Raw genomic sequence first — 18748 nt, 5'->3', positions numbered from 1 at the left:
TAATGTGAGGTTTTGTTTCCTGCTTCCCTTTGGGTTATAGTTAATGTTTTAAGAAACCCAAAGCAATTTCACATTTTTAAAATGTGATCCATTATAGAAACAGAAAAGCATATATTTATTCAGTGGAGACCACATGCTGTTTTTCAAATACAGAATGACTTTCAGTGTTTAGTGCATCAGCTTAAATAGGAATAAAATCACAGTTCCTTTAAAAAGAGATAAAGTACACCGTTAAGCTTAGTGGAAGAAGGGAAGGGAATAAATGACATTTTAAAACTATAATAGCAATACTCTTGTGAGTTAAATGTATGATTAGGAAAAAAACTTAAATGGGTGTTTTATCCTGAAGTTGAGGGTACTTGAAAAAGTTCCCAGTGTTATATGCAGTCCAGTGCCAAATCAAGTTTGACTTAAACATGGCAAGTACAGTAGAACCTCTGGTCACAACCATAATTTGTTCCATAACTTTGGTCGCAACCAGATTTGGTTGTGACCTGAATTAATGCAGCTGCCATACGTGAGTCGCTGTTGTTTGTAAACAAACAACAGGAAATTTGGTGTGTACAAAAAAAAATAGTGTGGAAGGGGAAATCGGCCGCAGCCGTGTCTGATCGCCACCGGAGTATGTGTTCGTGACCAGATTCAAAAATTTTGTGAATTTTGTGGTCAGAACCCGATTTGGTCATGGTCAGAAGCGTTTATGATCAGAGGTTCTACTGTACCTTCAATTTAATTAGTTCCTTGTGCTACTTTGTTTGAATAGCAGAATAAAAGAGTTTGAAAGTACTTCAGAGGTCTTCTAGTCCAACGCCCTGCTCAAGCAGGAAACCCTAAACCATTTCAGACAAATGGTTGTCCAATCTCATCCTAAAAGACTCCAGTGTTGGAGCGCCCCCAATTTTTGGAGGCAAGTTGTTCCATTGATAAATTGTTCTGTCAGGAAATTTCTCCTTAGTTCTAGGTTGGTTCTCTCCTTAATTAGTTTCCATCCATTACTTCTTTGAATTGGAGTTGAATTGAAATTGAGTTGATTTGGATTTCAACTCAAAATGTCCTTTACTTAAAGGCAGAAATAATGATTTCACATGGAACAGAGAGGGAAAATGAAATTCAAAGCTGAGCCACTGAAGAGTGAATTTCATACTATTTGAGAACAAAATATATACCTATAAAGTTAGGGATGAAAGAGTAGAAAATAGTGTAGTCAAAGAGATATTGTGGCAGTAGCTATTTTTGAAGTTGTCTGACACTTATACATTGGTGAGCAAATTATTACATCTTACCTTGGGATAGTAGTTAAGGCATCAGGTTAGAAACCTGCAGACAGCCATTTGCGTGACCTTGGGCCAGTCTCTTTCTCTAAGCCCTAAGAGGAAGGCAATGGCAAACCACTTCTGAACAACTTTACCAAGAAAACTGCAGACATTTGTCTAGCCATTCTGTGAGAATCGGAGATGATTAGACTGAAGGGGAAAACCTTACATCAACAGACAATTCAATTGCACTTCGATATTTCATCAAGATTATTTTAAATACCAGTAAGCTCTTAGCAGTAAGCTCTGCTGAAGTGCTCTGAAACAAATGGGATTGACTTTTAGGAAGCACAAATAAGATTGGATTGCTGATAGAAACACATTCTGTGCTCATGTTTTAAAAAGAAGGGACCTATTTATTTATTGATTTGATTTGATTTGATTTTTATTAAGTTCTAAAATTTAGTATATTTTAAATATGTAGTACACATTCCTAGTCTGTAACTGCAAACACTATAGTTCTGTATTCTTGGTAGTGTAGTGGTATTCATTCAATTCACATCTCCCCTTTGGCTCTGTTATGGAGGATCTACACAGTTTGATAATCTTACTGAGATGTTCAGCCAAAGTTCTTTCAGTTAGTAGGCTCTAAAGGAAGTAAAGGATTAGGAGGATTTCAATACCAAGGTATAGGTTCTTTCCCAGTTCCTTTTCTTTTAATAGTTTAGACAAAACGGACAGCAGTTAGCTAATAGCAATTAATTTGTTAAGCAGTTTGATAAATAATATACATTAATGGCTGCAATAAGTATAGAATATGTTATATAATAGGTGATCGGTGGAGCATGTATAAAACAGAATTATCAGTAATGATTTCTTAATAAAAGGAATAGAATAACAAGAGTTGGAAGGGACCTTGGAGGTCTTCTAGTCCAACCCCCTGCTTAGGCAGGAAACCCTACACCGCTTCAGACAAATGGTTAGCTAATCTCTTCTGAAAAGCTTTCAGTGTTGGAGCATTTACAACTTCTGGAGGCAAATTGTTCCACTGATTAATTGTTCTAACTTCTTGTATGGATGCTAAGTATGCTGCTTCATTAACAATTCAGTAGTACAATGTAATTCTGTTGGTAAAAATAAATATGTATTTTTTTTCCAGATTGCAGCAAAAATTGGAAATGAATCAGGGACATCTGTGAATTCAAATGATTACAGTTATGGGGGACAAAAAAGACCTCTTGAAGATGGAGGTATGCCACAAGATGCTAATATATACTTTCTCAAAATTGTAAACCGATTGAAGAGTGTGTGTGAGAGTTTGTGCACTTTCTGCTTTAAAGACAAAATAATTCATCTTAAGCACATACATGATCTTTAGATATGACTTATAAAAGCCAGCTAGGGTACTCGTAAAAGTAGATAGCAATGATGTTTACATTTTAAGAATCTGGGAAGGTAGGTAAATATTCTTTGAAAACTCATCTTTGCATTAAAACATTAACAAATTCTATAGTGAATTCAAAACACTCTTCTTGAATTACTCTTTCAGACTTTGCATTGTGCAGGTGCAACATTTTAAAATGAAACTTAGTTTCACCAAAATTACAAATTTACAGATAGATTTTGGAGAAAATGTCTTCTAAATTGTTTGAACCCAGATAAGATGATGCTGTGACCTTTTTTTTCCTTCTACAATATGTTAGCGAAATATATAGCAAGCTTAGGGTCATGGGCTTAAACAAGTTTACTGTGTTTATCTTTTAAAAGTGTGTAGTATTTTTTAAATTCATGAAGACAGATTTCTGATCTTGGAAGAGATGTAGGCTTTGAAGGAATATAATTTTGTTTGCAGAACATTTCCAAGGCTCTTGACAAGGAGTACTTGTGTACTTTAATGAAGTGCCTTTTATTAATGGTGAGGCTTTTAATATTCAAGATTGAGCTAATGATGCTTCAAATGATGTATGTAATGTATTCTTTTTATTTTATGTGTAGATGGCTCTTGGACAAGTCCGAGCAGTACAACACACTGGGAGGGAATGCCCTCTCCTTTTAAAGGCAGGAATTTTTATTTATTACCTGTGTTTAGTATGTAAACGTGAAATGAACTAGTGAATCTTTTGCAATGGATGACACACACATTTCTTGGAATATGTGTCTGACTTTTACTGCACTTAATCATGGTGGTTCGTGTATTCCTTAATATGGGGTGGGAAGGAAACATTTAAAGTAATTTTTATCAGATTTTGGTTATCTACGACTTTCACTCATACTAAACGAATTTGGATAGTAGCTATGGTAGTGGTTTTGAATCTCCTGTTTGAAGTTTTATGCTGTGAAATTTTCAGTATTTGAAAAGGAAGCTTGAATGACAGTCCCCAGTTTGAGATTGTATTGCTATGTGTTGGTTAAATTTTAAACTTTGATTTTCTGTTTAATATTGTGGTTGTTGTCAGACTTAATTGTAGAATGATTATTTCTCACAATGGTGGTTGTTTCAGTTTTTGTTACAGAAGCATCATTAGCTTTAGTGTCAAATTACTAATAATACAGTTAAATGTTTGTTACATTTTAGTGCCTGGATATCCATGATACCGTTTTTAAACCTGTGTTTTTATTGAACATGATACGTGATAAATGAAAGTACTTTGCATTTTTCCCCAATTACACTAACCAAATGTTAAACATATAAGATTTTTCTTTGTTTAGATGATCTATTCCCTGAAAATTCAAAAACATGCTAAAATGCACTGGACAAGTTGCGTTCTGAACTTCTGGAACAGCCATTTATTTAAGTTATCTATATTTATGACCCAAAACATTTAAAAAATTCTTAATTTTGCAGATCAACCAGAACCTAAGAAAGTTGCTCCCCCAAACAATGATTGTAAGTATTTATAATTTGCTGTAACGTTATCATCCGATTTAATATATACTGTACATAAATTAATGCTGCTATTTAAGTTGTATATATTGATCTATTCTGATTCTCTCCATTCCTAAGAGCAGACATTTGCAATTTTGTATTATCTTGCTATGCACAGGATTCTGCTAGGTGGGATACCAACAGGAGTAGGAGCAGAGCTCCTTTTAGTCTCTGATGATAAAAAATCAGGAATCTGGTACAGGTAATCCTCAATTTGCTACCATAACTTGGCCCAAAATTTCTGTTGCTCAGCAAGGCAGTTGTTAAGTAAGTCATATCCCATTTTATGACCTTTTTTGCAATGGTGAAGTGAATCACTACAGTGGTTAAATGAATAATGTGATTGTTAAGCAAATCTTGCTTCTTCCATTGAGTTTGCTTATCAAGAAGCTTCCTAGGAAGGTTGCAAATGACAATTCCAGGACCTTGGGACACTGCAACCATTGTAAATACTGGCCGGTTGCCAAGCACCCAAAGTTTGGTTATGTGACTGGATATGGTGCAATGGTCATAAGTGTGTGAGAACTGGTCATAAATCACTTTTTTCAGTGCTTTTGTAACTTTGAATTGACATTAAATGAATGGTTATAAGTTGAGGACTACCTATACCACTTTTTCCAACTAAGAAATTTTATTAAAAGGCATAAACTTTCATGAGCTATAGTTCATCAGCTGCATAGAGTGGTTGTCCTGCATTGTAGACAGATTGCTGATTTTTGCTAGTAAGTAGTAATATATAAATAGGAACATAACCTTAATGAATAACAAGTAATCAATGCTGTTTGATAAAAAAAAACAACAACCCAAAATTAAATTTGGTTTTGTGTTAGTGAAACGGAATAATAAAAGGTTGTTTATCATTTTTTCCAAATAACGGGTTAATGTTAAACCTTCAACTGATATCTTTTTAGTCAGGAGTCTTTTCTAATCTACTTGGGGATTATCTATATTCTAATAATGGTACACAAGATTTTACCTACAGGAGAAAATAGATTTAAAAGGATATTGCATAATTCAGTAGTTTAGATATTTTTTAACACAGTTCCACTTAGAAAGTTATATTATGGCAGGAGTAAGTAGGTGCAGTTGTGATAAAATGTTTTAAATTTTGCATGGGTTACTCACTTTTGCCATTCTCTAAGCTTGCATGGTCTTATTGTGCGGTTTGGCAAGGGTGGGGACTATAGATGCAACTTTTCAAGTGGCTGTTTATAAACTTTAAGTAATTTCTGTTTGAGGGGGTGCAGGGATTTTTGAGTCAATCTTGATTCGCTAGGATTATGTACCAAGAAATCCAGAATAAGATATATTTTAATTAAAAGACAGTGGCTATAAAGTCACATGGGTTTAAAACCATAAACCAAGATTTATAATAGTGGTTATTGAGTTTCCATACCACTCTAAGCCAAAACCTAACAAACATATATAGAATATGATTTACTTATTTATAGTTGGTTGCTTAGGTGTAGAGATTCTTAAAAATCTACACCTTTTTTAAAAAAAAGCTTCCTTTCCAAATAGAAGACAAGATATTCTACATCTAAAAATGTTTTAGTCACAAAATGTAATGAAACATTTCCTTGAATTTTTAAGCCAGTTAAATAGAAATAATGGAATCCTGTAGGTAGACTATTAAAAATAATTTACATTACTTTGTTTTTTTACATAGTGAGATTATAAAGTTTAGCAATATAAACTCTTTATCTCCTGTGAGGTGTTTATGTGGTGTTCATTTTCTTTTTATTATTGATGTATTGATTCCAAGCCATATTTTGGTAGTACACTGTGCTACCTCTGTAGAAATGTGTATGATACTGCCAACAGTTCCTTTTACCATGTTGAATCATACTGTTCTATCAGTAAATCAATACTTTGTTAGAATTCTTTTGATTTTATTTCAAAATCGATAATTATTTTAATTCATTTGTATATTTAGTTTTCTCAATTTGATGAAGGTAGAAATGAAAATTTAGAACTTGGACTTTAAAATCTTTTTTTTTCATCCCTTCTATCCAGAAGTAAGATCTACTGACTTACTACCTAACCTAATGTAATTTAGGTAGTTAGATTTAGTATTGCAGCCGGAACAAAATTTAAGATAGTGGCTGTTTTTGTTAAATCTGCTCAGCGGTTACAATTACATTGAACCATATTGAAGTACAGTTACTAGGTTTAGTTGAATAACATCTTTATTGTTAGCCCTTCATATATGAAGCATCATTTAGCTTTTTCCTTATAAAACTTGGTTTCATTTAAAAATATAAAAAGTTAAAAATGAAGCAGAATAGTTTCAATCAATTTTGAATGCTAACCAGCAATATTTTATTGAAAAACCAGAACTTTTTTCTTATTAATTGTTGATAGTTTACAGTTTGAATGATTACATGATAGTATTGAATACAGCTACCACTTTTTTATGTTATGAATTTGCATTTTAATTTGTATAGTTTATGAATAAAAGCCCTTAATGTATTTAGCTAAATGCAGAGGTCATTTCTGCTTGAAAACCATATGTATGACAAGCAGGGCTTTGGTTTATATGGTCCTTCCTGCTTCGTATTCAGGTATACATTGAGTGTTTAGGGGAGTGGAAGTTCATTAAAGTATTGTGTAATGCAGGAAAACACGTGGAGTAAAAAGAAAGAACATGGGGGAAAAACTTTTTAAATGAAAAAGCCCTAGACCATCCCAGCATCTAACACATCTTGTTTGGCCTTAGAATTAAACAGGATCAGGCCCTTTAATAATGGTAGACCTGTAGATGCTATCAAATTGTAGACTATAAACACTTCCTGAAAGAAACTAGTTGACAACAACTTCCAGGTGCTGGCTATCAAACTTGATTTAAAGGAGACTTTGCCTTGGTATGTGGTTTTTTCCTTCCCTTTCACATTTTTATTTTCAATTTACATAAGCTTCCATTTGCCTTTATTTGCCAAATAGTAAATTATTTTTGCTTGCCAAGACTTGCAAACCATAGCTTGTCAGTTGATCTAGAAGTAAACTAAAGAGAAGGAATGCTAAACTAAACATACCAGGTGGAATTGACCAAGTCAAATATTTCCTCTGTGCTTTTTTTTTAAAAAAAAAATAGTACCAATTTTGAGCTACCTCGTTCGTGGTATATTTCTGGGTTAATGATGTTTTATCAAAATACGTAATGTTAGTCAAATGCAAATATATTGAAGTGAAACTAGTCCTGCATGTTTTTGCAGTTGTGCGTTATATGCCATTATTGTAGATAATTTGGTGAAATTATCAAAGTATGTAATATTTCATTTTAGCTTTTGGAAATCAGTTACCACCCATGCATCAGCAACAGAGGTAAGATTTTATTTCTCTTTAATTTGATCCTTATTCAAGGTAAAAACTTTTATTGGTTTGTTTTAGAAATTTAGAAATTGTTGTGTTATCAGTATCAGAAATGTGCTTTGGAAATTATATTGTCCCTTGTGAGCAGACCAAAAAACTATTGGTTGAAAGTAATGTTCATATGGTTATTTCAATCAGTAATTGAAATAATTATAGCTTCAACTGATTAGGGAATTTTTATTTACTGTTTGCCAGATAATGTTCACCATAGGTGACATTGAAGCAGATGAGGTAATTAGTTGAGTAGGGATAAAAAAATTAGATTTTTAAGTCACATGTTAAACAGCTATGTAGCTGAAAATGCTTGTTTTATACTATGCTACTTCAGTGAAAATTAATTGCATTTCCTTTAATGCGCCATTACACTCAGCAAGATAGATCTAGTTTTCTCCATTAGTTTGAGTTCATATGGCACAAGTCGGATTGTTTCTCACACTTTTTTGAAAATAAGATGCCTATTCAGCATGATGCAGGCAATGTATTTTCTCTTTGTTGCAACACTTGTTAAATATGTTTGTTGTATATACCAAAAAATAAATGAAAAAGTAGGATGGGCTGCATTAGATTCTGCTATGTCTCTTGAAATCTTTTAATTGTAATTGTACTTTCTTTGTCCTATTAGTATAAAACATTGCCATAAATAATGGTGTGTTCAATTGAAAAAGAAAATTTAAAAGTTCAAAATGTTATTAAATAGTTTTGGTGAAATTTTCTAACATTTTAGTTCCCATTTATGTTCTTGTTACATATTTTGCTTTGTATGTGACTTTTAACTTTACTAAAAAATGAAATAATATTATGTATCTTTGAAATGCATATAAATTGCAATAAGTTACCAAAATCATACGTTATAAGTGGCTTCAGCATTATTAAAATTTTGATCTTTTAACTAATTGGCTAATGCTTGACTACCTGTGTTAAAATATTAATGGGCTACATTATTTTTTAGGCATAGTTACTTAAACAAATATGGAAACCAAAGGACATTAACTGAGTAGAAATAAAATTAGCAAATATATATATTTGATTTGCTTCTTTATTTGGAGAAAATACTTTAGTTCTAACTAGGTACAAATACTAGTTTGTGATGCGTTTCTTTCTCCAGGTCTGTAATGACAGAAGAATACAAAGTTCCAGATGGAATGGTTGGATTCAGTAAGTATATATATTTACTACAGTATATTTAAAACTATTGTGGAGTGCATGGTATTAATGCATTAACTGATTTGTTTGTCCATTTCTCAAGTAATTGGCAGAGGGGGAGAACAGATATCTCGCATACAGCAAGAATCTGGATGTAAAATACAGATTGCACCTGGTAATTATTTCATTTTCTTTATTTTGCTAGGTTACAGTTGGAACATAATTTATTGTTGCATGCACACAAATTAATTTTATTATCTTAAATTGTCAGTTTATGTCAGTGAAATTGAAACAATCATGAATTAGTTGAGTGATCTGTTGCTAAAAATCTTAAAAGCAAATTACTAATATCTGCTTACAAGTGTTCATTCTATGCTATTTACATTTGTAGATAGTGGTGGGCTTCCTGAAAGATCTTGCATGTTGACTGGAACACCTGAATCAGTACAGTAAGTTTCTTCACAAATGCTTTCAGATCATGTTGAAACAATTTTTGTTAAGAGTTTTCTTTCCAAATATGTTCAGTGTTTTAACTTTGCCTAATTAAAATGTCCCAAGCTATATGCTGCTGCACACGAACTATATCTAGTTCTGACTCTGAAATATGAACAATCTTCAGTGCAAAGGTTTCTGATTTTTCAGTTGAATACTTTTACCTAGTCCAGGTGTCGGCAACCCGCAGCTCCAGAGCCACATGCGGCTCTTTGGGCCCTCTGCTGTGGCTCCCTGTCCCATCACTGGTAGGCCTCTCCCCCCCCCCCACCCCTTTTACTTTTTTGGCTATTTTTGGAAATCCGGGCTGGCTGAGAAACGATCACTAGCCGCTGCAGAGGCTTCCCTTCGGGCAACTCTCCTCTTGTGACCCTCTGGCCAGCTGTGGCTGAACTGGGAGCATGCGTACGCATGGGGAGTCCCTCCTCAAGCAAGCACCAAAGCATAGGAAAGGTGCGGGGCGGCCAGCCGCTCGCTTAAGGAGGGTCTCCCCGCACATGCGCATGCTCCCGGCTCAGCCACAGCCAGCCAGGGAGTCACAAGGGAAGGAGGGTTACCAGAGAGTGCAGGAGCAACGTGGTTCTGTACTTGCATTCGCGCCACATTTGCGCATAAGGCAGCTTTCACTTCCTGCCGCTTTGGGCTAGAGTTCATGCCCTCTGCTTGGCTGAAGAGGTGTAGGGGGTGGGGGATGAAATGGTAAGGCGATGGCCGGAGCCACAGTGCAGGAGAGAACTGCGTCCTTTTAAGACCCTCCTTAAGCATGCACGCCTTTGCTGCGCTTTGACGCTCGGTTGCGGAGGGTCTCCCACACATGTGCAAGTTCCCGGCTCAGCCACAGCCAGCCAGGGGGTCGCGAGAGGAGAAGGGGGAAGGAAGAGGACAGTCGCCCAAAGGGAAGCCTACACCGCTGCTGGCAATCTTTCCTCAGACAGCCCGGATTTCCAAAAAGAAGAAATAAAAGGAGTAGCAAAGTGCCCCAAGAAGAGCTTGCTGGCTTGGCCCAGCTGTGGCTTTCTAAGAGAGAGAGAGACACACACACATACAGAGAGAGGGGGAGGGGACGCAGACATAGAGAGACATATACAGAGTGATACACAGAGAGAGTGGGAGAGAGAGACATAAACACACACACAGTGATACACAGAGGGGAAGAGAGAGAGACAGAGATACACAGAGAGGGACACACAGACAGACACATGTAGAGTGATACACAGAAAGGGGAAGATAGGGAGAGGGACATAGAGATACAGAGAGGGGGAGAGGGAGAATGGTTTTGTGGCTAGGTAGACGTGGCTAGGGGGGGTCATGTGACTGGGTGGGAGTGAGTGACATCGAGTTGGCCATGCCCACCCAAGTTTTGTGGCTCCCGGTGTGTTTTTTTTTGTGGGAAACAGGTCCAAATGGCTCTTTTAGTGTTTAAGGTTACAGACCCCTAACCTAGTCACTGAAAAATATTACTACTTCCAGGTTGTTTGGAAGATTCAGTAGCTCTACTGAGGCTAGTTTAGAGGTAGTCCTCAACCTAGAACCAGTTTCTTAGCAACCATTTGAAATTACAACAGATCATGAAAGAAAGATAACCCAGATTTGGAATTCAAATGTTTGCAGTTCTGACATGGCCATGTTTTGGGCGCCCAGCAACCAGGCCACATGTACCATCCACAGTCGGATGACAGCAGTTTACAAAGTTTTTTCCAACATATACTTCCAATTCCTGAAAAAAAAAAAACCATCCCATAGCAAACAGTGAATTTGCTTAGCAACCAGTGCAAAAATTGTTATGAAGGTGCAATCACAAGATGACCCACTCTATAATGCTATTATTTTAAGAAAAAGTGCAATAGGTACACAACATGTTCACTTTCGAAGCCTGCATTCACGGTGATTTGTTGAATAGTCTTTTAGCAATACTTATACATTCATGATCAGCCAAGTAACAAAGTTTTGGCTAGAATTCAATTATAATTTTCTCAAGTCGCACACAGCAAGTGAAGTGTACTATTGGTTCAGTGTGGCTGTTAGCAGTATGAAGAAATCACATGCATTCTCATTTTCTCTACTTTTCCCATTTAATATTACTGCAAACAATACATTTCAAAGTTTAAAATCAAAAGTCAAAAATAGACTATTTCATGATTTTTAGTTAGCAACCACCCTAAATATTCTGTCAATTGTTGTTATGTTATTTTTTGTTCATTTTTAATTGCAATTTTTTTAATTGCTTTTTTTTTTTTTTTTTTGCAAGATCTGCAAAGAGATTGCTCGACCAGATAGTTGAAAAGGGAAGACCTACACCAGGATTCCATCATGGTGACGGCCCAGGAAATGCTGTCCAGGAAATCATGATTCCAGCTAGCAAAGCTGGATTAGTTATTGGAAAGGGTGGAGAAACTATAAAGCAGCTTCAAGTAAGCTGACAGTTTTTATTTTCTAAAATTATGTGTGAACATTTAATATTTTTATAATCTGAATGCATTAATTTTATTAAATAGGAGCGTGCAGGTGTTAAAATGGTGATGATTCAAGATGGACCACAGAACACTGGAGCAGATAAGCCTCTTAGGATCACAGGAGATCCTTACAAAGTCCAAGTAAGAACAGATTTTAAACGTTAAATTGTATTTTTCCCAAGAGAAATTATTGTAAGATCATTGCATCTTATGTGTACTCATTTTTCTTTCAGCAAGCAAAGGAAATGGTTTTAGACCTAATTCGTGATCAAGGTGGCTTCAGAGAGGTACGAAATGAATATGGATCAAGAATAGGAGGCAATGAAGGATTAGATGTGAGTATGATGAATATTTTAGGCAAATTTGTACTTTAGGCCTGTGTTCATCCTTATCTATGGACAAACATAGATTTCCAATTCCTTTCACTAATTTAAACCGTCTTGATTATGATGCTTTACTCCCTGTTAAATACTGATCATAAAATAGACTTTAAAATGCTTAAAAATACTGCAGACTATCTAATTTCTCCTTCAAGTATTCTTGCTCAATTGATTACTGTTGAGTATAATGGTGTTTTTCCTAAAGTAACATATTGATTTGCTTTAAAATTCTTTTTTAACATTTGTTAAAATGTATTGTATTTCTTAAGGTACCAATACCACGGTTTGCAGTTGGTATTGTAATTGGAAGAAATGGCGAAATGATAAAAAAAATACAGAATGATGCTGGTGTAAGGATTCAATTTAAACCAGGTAGAGTTCCTCCATGGGAAAATACATAGATTGCATGTTTTTATCTATAATACTTAAATACTTGTAAAAATACTTATTGCTCTTGTAGATGATGGAACAACCCCTGATAGAATAGCACAGATAACAGGACCACCAGACAGATGTCAGCATGCAGCTGAAATTATTACAGACCTTCTTCGAAGTGTTCAGGTTGGTTAATAGTTTAGCCAAGTTTTTAATATCTCTTATAAAATATTGGTGTTTGCTTTTTCATAACCTTTATTAGGAAGATGTGTGCATGAACATTTTTCTGTTAAAACTAATTGAGATGTCTGCAGTTTATAAATTTGTATTTCACTGGTTCTGTGCCTCTAGTAATGAGTTTTATTCAGCAGTAATGCTTTAAAAGCATTGCTTATAAACCATATAAGATTTTTGAAACAGCCAATTTCTTAAAGAAGAAAGATACTTGGCTATTCCAAACGTGCTTTTTCAAGGGGCAACTGGACTTAGTTTTTCCTTGAAGACACTTCACTTCTCATCCAAGAAGCTTCATCAGTTCTTGGATGAGAAGCAAAAGGTCTTCGAAAGTCCAGTTGCCTCTTGAAAAAAAGCACCTTTGGGATAACTGTGACCTAGATGACTGAGAATCTCCATAGACATAAAGCTACTTGGAAATTGATAGACATAATTTTCAGTTGGAAGTGATGCTAAACTTGTGTGCTGTGCCATGATCCTTACATTAGGAGTCGGTGTGCTATGCCCGCAGGTACCACAGTTATTTGTGGCATTCCCAAATATTTTTGCATATACCCCGAATTATTTTATGACTGATATCATGTGATACTGCCAGTTCAGTGGTGTTTTCACTTAATCTCCCCATGTCCCTTGCTCTTAGGAGGGAGAGTAGAAATCTTACAAGCAATAATGGCTTAGAATGATTTATTTCATTTATATCCTACATTTACTCTGGGAACTCAGCCTAGTGAATTGTATTTTATTTTCATAGCGTAGGTTGAGCCAAGAGTTCATGAACATTCCAGAATTACCAAGTGAGGTTCATAGTCAAGTGAGGGCTTGAACCTATATTACTATTAATCCAGATCCAGATAGTAAGCTAGCGTACTAGGAAGAAGAAAAATCAAGATGGTTATTGTTTTGTTCAGAAAAATGTTTTCTCTGTTTAAATGAAATAGTTTGGTTGTTTTGATTGGTAGTTCTGTGAAGAAAAATGACATACTGTTGACTTTTACAGAAGTCTTACCTGCCCCTCTCTTGTTTTAAGGCAATTGTATTTTCCTATAAAGGCAAAATAGAAATAATGCTTCTGCAGAACACAATATTTTTTCAGTATTGCTAATTACAATTCTTTTCACAATTTAGGCTGGCAATCCTGGAGGTCCAGGGCCTGGTGGTCGTGGTAGAGGAAGAGGTCAGGGAAATTGGAATATGGGACCACCTGGTGGACTGCAAGAATTTAATTTTATTGTTCCCACTGGAAAAACTGGATTAATCATTGGGAAAGGTAAAAAGCTTGACTTGCTTCTTATGAGATAGAACAATAAATAAGCCATTTTCCTGTTTGAGGTCAGGAGATGGCATTATCGTTGAATAACTCATTTCCCGGTCCTTGTTGAAGTATCTCCCTGATAATAAAATCTGGCTGCAGAACTTTTGTACAGAAAACGATAGCAACTAAGATACAGCAAATGAACTTTACCCAGTAGTAGTGTTACTGTATTTAGCCACCTTACACTGAAAGTGATTACTTCTGGAAATGGACTCCTCATTATAAATAAGAATTCTTCTATCCTACAAATCAAATCAAAACAATAGGATTTATGATACCGCCATCCTAGGAAAAAGATTGGACCATATGTAAAGTCTTACATATCCAGTAAGGAATTGAAACTAGACCTCACAGTTAACATAATTCTTTGACTTTTCTTCAATGATTTTTAACTAGGTGCAATACTGATTGCAGCTAATTTATTTCCCTAAACGTTTCTTAGAAAGCAGTTTAAACTGCTTTTTCACTGTCTATTACTGTTCCTGAAATCTGTTGTTTCCTGAATTACACTTGAACATTCTAATTCTTTTCAATTTTTATAAAAGTGTCACATTTAGAATAGTTCTTTGGGTAAGATATGAATCACATCAGCTGTCCAGATGTCAACAAAATGAGTGACTCAGCTAATAATAATAGCCTTTATTGTCATTGCACGTCATGTATACAACGAAATTGGTTTAGCTCTGTAATCTTTGGTTAATTCATTCACAAATAAAAACCTCATGTGATTATTTCAGTTGAAGCAATATTTGAAAATACATTCCATGTATTTCTCTCATTCCTGCTACTTTGTATACTCATGATACTAGTTTATTGAATGCCTCATACAGAAGATGAAAGTGGAACTTTCAGTGGAAAGTGGGTTCAGCATTAAAACCTGCCAAACTCGGGACTCTCAACAACATACTGTTCTATTTTCAGATACGTATGTTGCAAATGTATCTCTGAGCTTCTCTGATTTCTTAAAGCAATTAAAGCTATTCAGAGTTTTCCAGAATCTCGACTGTGAATTGAAACTGGAACAGCTTGCACAGTTGAAGACTACTGTATAGATGACGACACAAAATTACATGGTTCTTGATCTCCAAGAAATAAAATTTACCACTACAACTAGGAACAAAAATGGGTTAAAAGTCAGGCAGAAAATAATGTTTAAAACTATACATGCTATATCAGTAGTAATATAATGTCGCCAAGATAGTTCTGTTCTCACTTCGGAAGCAAGCAGAGATGATTTTTGTTGTTATTCTTTCTAATGTTATTAATTTACATAGATTACAGTATAATATAATTTTTTTGTAAATTCAGGTGGTGAAACTATCAAGAGCATTAGTCAGCAATCTGGTGCAAGAATAGAACTTCAGAGAAATCCACCACCAAATGCAGATCCCAACATGAAATTATTTACTATTCGAGGGACACCACAACAGATTGATTATGCTCGGCAGCTCATAGAAGAAAAGATTGGAGTGAGTTCTGGAAACAGCTCTTTGTTAATGTTTTGTTGTACAAACAGCTGGCTAAGTACAGAATAAGATTAGCTTTTTAAATTTTCTCTTTGTTCAGAATGATATAATATTGCTAGCTTTGAACAGTCCCATTTAAAATTACAATTGTCAAATTTGTTGCCTATTCTTAAAAGTCTAATGAGAAATTTAAATGGGGATTGCTTGTTCTGCACAGTCTACTGAATGATGAGAATTCAACGTATTCATTAAAAAGTGTATAATTTAGTAATATGAAATACAGAAAATTAATAATTATGGAAATTATTATGAAATGTCTGTATAAATTGTCCTCAAGTTACAATGGTAACTGGGATTGGGAATTTCCATCAATGGGTGAGACAATCAAAGTGTGATGTAATGTGTCCACATGCTTAGCAATGGCAAGCCCAGAATTCCCTGTTATTGTTAAGCAAGAACTGTGGGACATTAAGTGAGCATGTCCACAACTTCCTGCTGACTTCCAGCAACCAAAATTGGGGGAAGCTGTCAAGAAGTTGCAAGTCCCAGGCAGCTTGCAAACACGCAGTAAGTGGCTGCTGCCAGATGGGAAGGGAGCAAGGGAGTGCATGGGTGGTTGGGGTGCCATGATGCAAGAGCAGCAGCTTGAGGTGGCAGCTGCTGCATTGGAATATATGCAAGAGTCTGCATATATTCAAGAGATCGAAGGACTGGTGATAACTACTGTTCACTCATTCAGTACAGTCATAACTTTGAACTAGCACTCATTAACCAAGAACTATCTGTAATTTGAGTAAACTTCCCTTTGATCTCTTACTTCTCTGCCGCCATCTGTTCTGATGTGGGCAGAGAGGTTGCAAGCTAAGGAGATAACAGTTATGTTAGAGATAGTCTTCAGGTTATGACCATTCGTTCAACGACTAAAGTTATGATGGCACTGAATGAATTATAATTTGGACCAGTCCTTGAAATTCTGGATGTCCCAATGTGCTTGTCAAGTGGCTTGCACTTACAGTGGTTGCAGCATTCTACATACACATGACTGTAATTTGTGATCTTTCCTATCGACTTTCCACAAGCAAAGTTTTTCTTCCCAAGCCATGCCGTGTTTTTAGGAACTGTTGAAAACAGGCTGCATATTAAAAATGTATATCCTCATTAGTTTATCAGCTTGAGGAAAGAGAACCCTTCCACTAGTTTTAGTAATAGCCTGTTTGTGTCTATTTAGGTGTTGCCCTTAAGTCCAGTGTTCTTAAACTGGGGACTATCTGTACAGTGTAATCTTACACTTGCTATTGATGTAGAATAACCTAACTTTTATAACTTATCTTAACAGGGTCCAGTAAATCCTTTGGGCCCCCCTGTGCCTCATGGACCTCATGGTGTTGTTCCTGGGCCACATGGACCCCCTGGGCCGCCTCCTGGGGCTCCAATGGGACCTTACAATCCAGCTCCTTATACCCCTGGCCCTCCTGGTCCTGCACCTCAGTAAGTATTGTACACTAGTAGATATGTTTGCAGAGCAAGATCTTGTTGGATTGGGATCTGGATTTCATCTGTAGATTCTATGCAGTTTTTAAATGTGTTCTATAATCAAACTCTTAGAAGCATTCACTTTAGAGATTTCTCTAAGAGAAAGGGTATCATTTAACTGAACATTTATTCTGAATTAAAATATATATTATAAACACTTTAATTCATATTAGGTGTGCTGTAAATCATTAGTTCTGAAGCATATATATGACGGGATTCTAGTAGGCTTTCTAGGCCAATTCTCTTCTTTATGGAGATAATCAGAACTTTCTTAGTAGATTGCAATCTATCTTTTGCAGCAGCTATTTTACTACTTGATCTAATTATATATTACATTTTCATTTTAGTGGACCTCCAGCACCATATGCTCCACAAGGATGGGGTAATGCATATCCACATTGGCAACCACCAAATCCCCCAGACCCTGGTAAGTAAAAGCAAATGTATAAATGGTCTTAGTTTGCAATGAGATGCACATTAATCACATATTTTAGTAAAGAAAATAAACTAAATCATTCATTAAGACATATTCATTTGTTTTTGGCAGTCTAATAGCAAATTAAAACTGTAATGCAAAAATTACTTGTGAATAGGGTCATTCAAAAACATTAAGACACATTTAAGCACAGATAGTTGTGAAAACCCAGTGTCTATAAATTATGTTTACGCATAATCCTTGACTAACAACCACAATTGGGACTGGAATCTCAGTTGTTGGGTAAAGTGGTCATTAAGCAAGATGCCCATTTGACTGTTTCTCTCAACTACTGCAATCTCAGCACTCCTAGTTGTGGTTGTTAAGCAATCTTGCAGGTTAAATGGAGAGAGTCCCAGATAAGGAGCACAGGGTGCCTTGGCAGGAGACCTTGAGAGGTTCTGCTTAGGAGCTCAAAATCCAAGCTCCTGAACAGAGAGCCACACCTGGCCTACACCAAACTGCCCTGGGCCTGCCCCACCTACCTGAGATACCTTACCCATACTCCTTACTTTACTGTGCTTCCCTCCACTCTGCTTGGATTTTGGGAGCTGGCTATAAAAGAGCTGCCTATCAAACTATTTCAGCTCCCTTCTGTATGGAAGGAAACTCCTTCAACAGGTGCTGGAACAAAGTTAAAATCTGGCAGAGAAAATTGCAAATGGCAAAAGCAGGATCGCAGGCCACTTTATAGCTGGTCTAAACTTTGAACAATTGCCAAGCATCCAGTTCACAATCATGTGACCATAGGAGTGGTGGTGCAACATTTTGCAACTGCCAGAAGTTCTTTATGGGCCATAAAGCACCCTTTCCAATGCCATGATATCTGGGCTGTCATTATATGAACAGTAATGAACCGATTACCTGTATGTTGAATATTTCAGATAGCCAAAATTCACCCTGAATTAAATATGGAGTTAAATTTAGAACCAATACTTTTGATTTTTAAAAATATGACTTTAAAATATGACTTCATACTTGATAATACAACTAGTGGAATTGCTTTCTAAACCAGCTATAAATGTATTTATTATTCAAAAGAAGGTACCACATGATTTATTGCATTTCCTCAAGCTTGCATAAAATGCAGTCCAAATCTTAAAACAACACCTCAATTCCAAAAGTGACATTCACATCAAACAAACCAAAATAATGCTACTTTGAATGAAGAACAATCCTAGTACAGACCCCATTTTGTATTGCTTACATTGATAGATGGATGGAGAGAGAGAGATAGAGAGAGAGAACTATTTTACTTCCGGAGAGTTTATTTTATAGATCTATCTTTCATAAGAATGAATGTAAATGGCAACTGATCTTAGTGATCTTGAGAT

The 18748-nt window shown here is 35.7% G+C and overlaps 1 protein-coding gene across 6 annotated transcripts in view; it reads left to right on the top strand.

Moving 5' to 3' along the window:
- The window catches only part of FUBP1 (far upstream element binding protein 1), a 30845-nt gene that overhangs the window by 1696 nt on the left and 10401 nt on the right, over positions 1-18748 (top strand). For 4 of the 6 annotated variants that reach the window (XR_015733132.1, XM_034437043.3, XM_034437044.3 and 1 more), the window contains exons 2-17: positions 2413-2503; positions 3249-3311; positions 4099-4140; positions 7464-7503; positions 8657-8706; positions 8798-8869; positions 9086-9143; positions 11435-11597; positions 11682-11780; positions 11873-11974; positions 12289-12391; positions 12480-12580; positions 13754-13895; positions 15249-15409; positions 16743-16894; positions 17287-17366. Coding sequence is in view for 5 of the 6 variants with exons in the window: in XM_034437043.3 (XP_034292934.1) it covers positions 2413-2503; positions 3249-3311; positions 4099-4140; positions 7464-7503; positions 8657-8706; positions 8798-8869; positions 9086-9143; positions 11435-11597; positions 11682-11780; positions 11873-11974; positions 12289-12391; positions 12480-12580; positions 13754-13895; positions 15249-15409; positions 16743-16894; positions 17287-17366 (1519 nt within the window). In the remaining variant the exon portion in view is untranslated. The remainder of the gene's footprint in view (positions 1-2412; positions 2504-3248; positions 3312-4098; positions 4141-7463; positions 7504-8656; positions 8707-8797; positions 8870-9085; positions 9144-11434; positions 11598-11681; positions 11781-11872; positions 11975-12288; positions 12392-12479; positions 12581-13753; positions 13896-15248; positions 15410-16742; positions 16895-17286; positions 17367-18748) is intronic. The other 2 variants (XM_034437046.3, XM_034437045.3) reach the window with 1 other exon arrangement.

Source organism: Pantherophis guttatus, chromosome 3, assembly GCF_059756535.1.
Source record: "Pantherophis guttatus breed Tessera chromosome 3, ASM5975653v1, whole genome shotgun sequence".
Classification (NCBI taxonomy): Eukaryota; Metazoa; Chordata; class Lepidosauria; order Squamata; family Colubridae; genus Pantherophis; species Pantherophis guttatus.
Note: the sequence above shows the minus strand (reverse complement) of the source record. Positions and strands in the feature narration are given on the sequence as shown.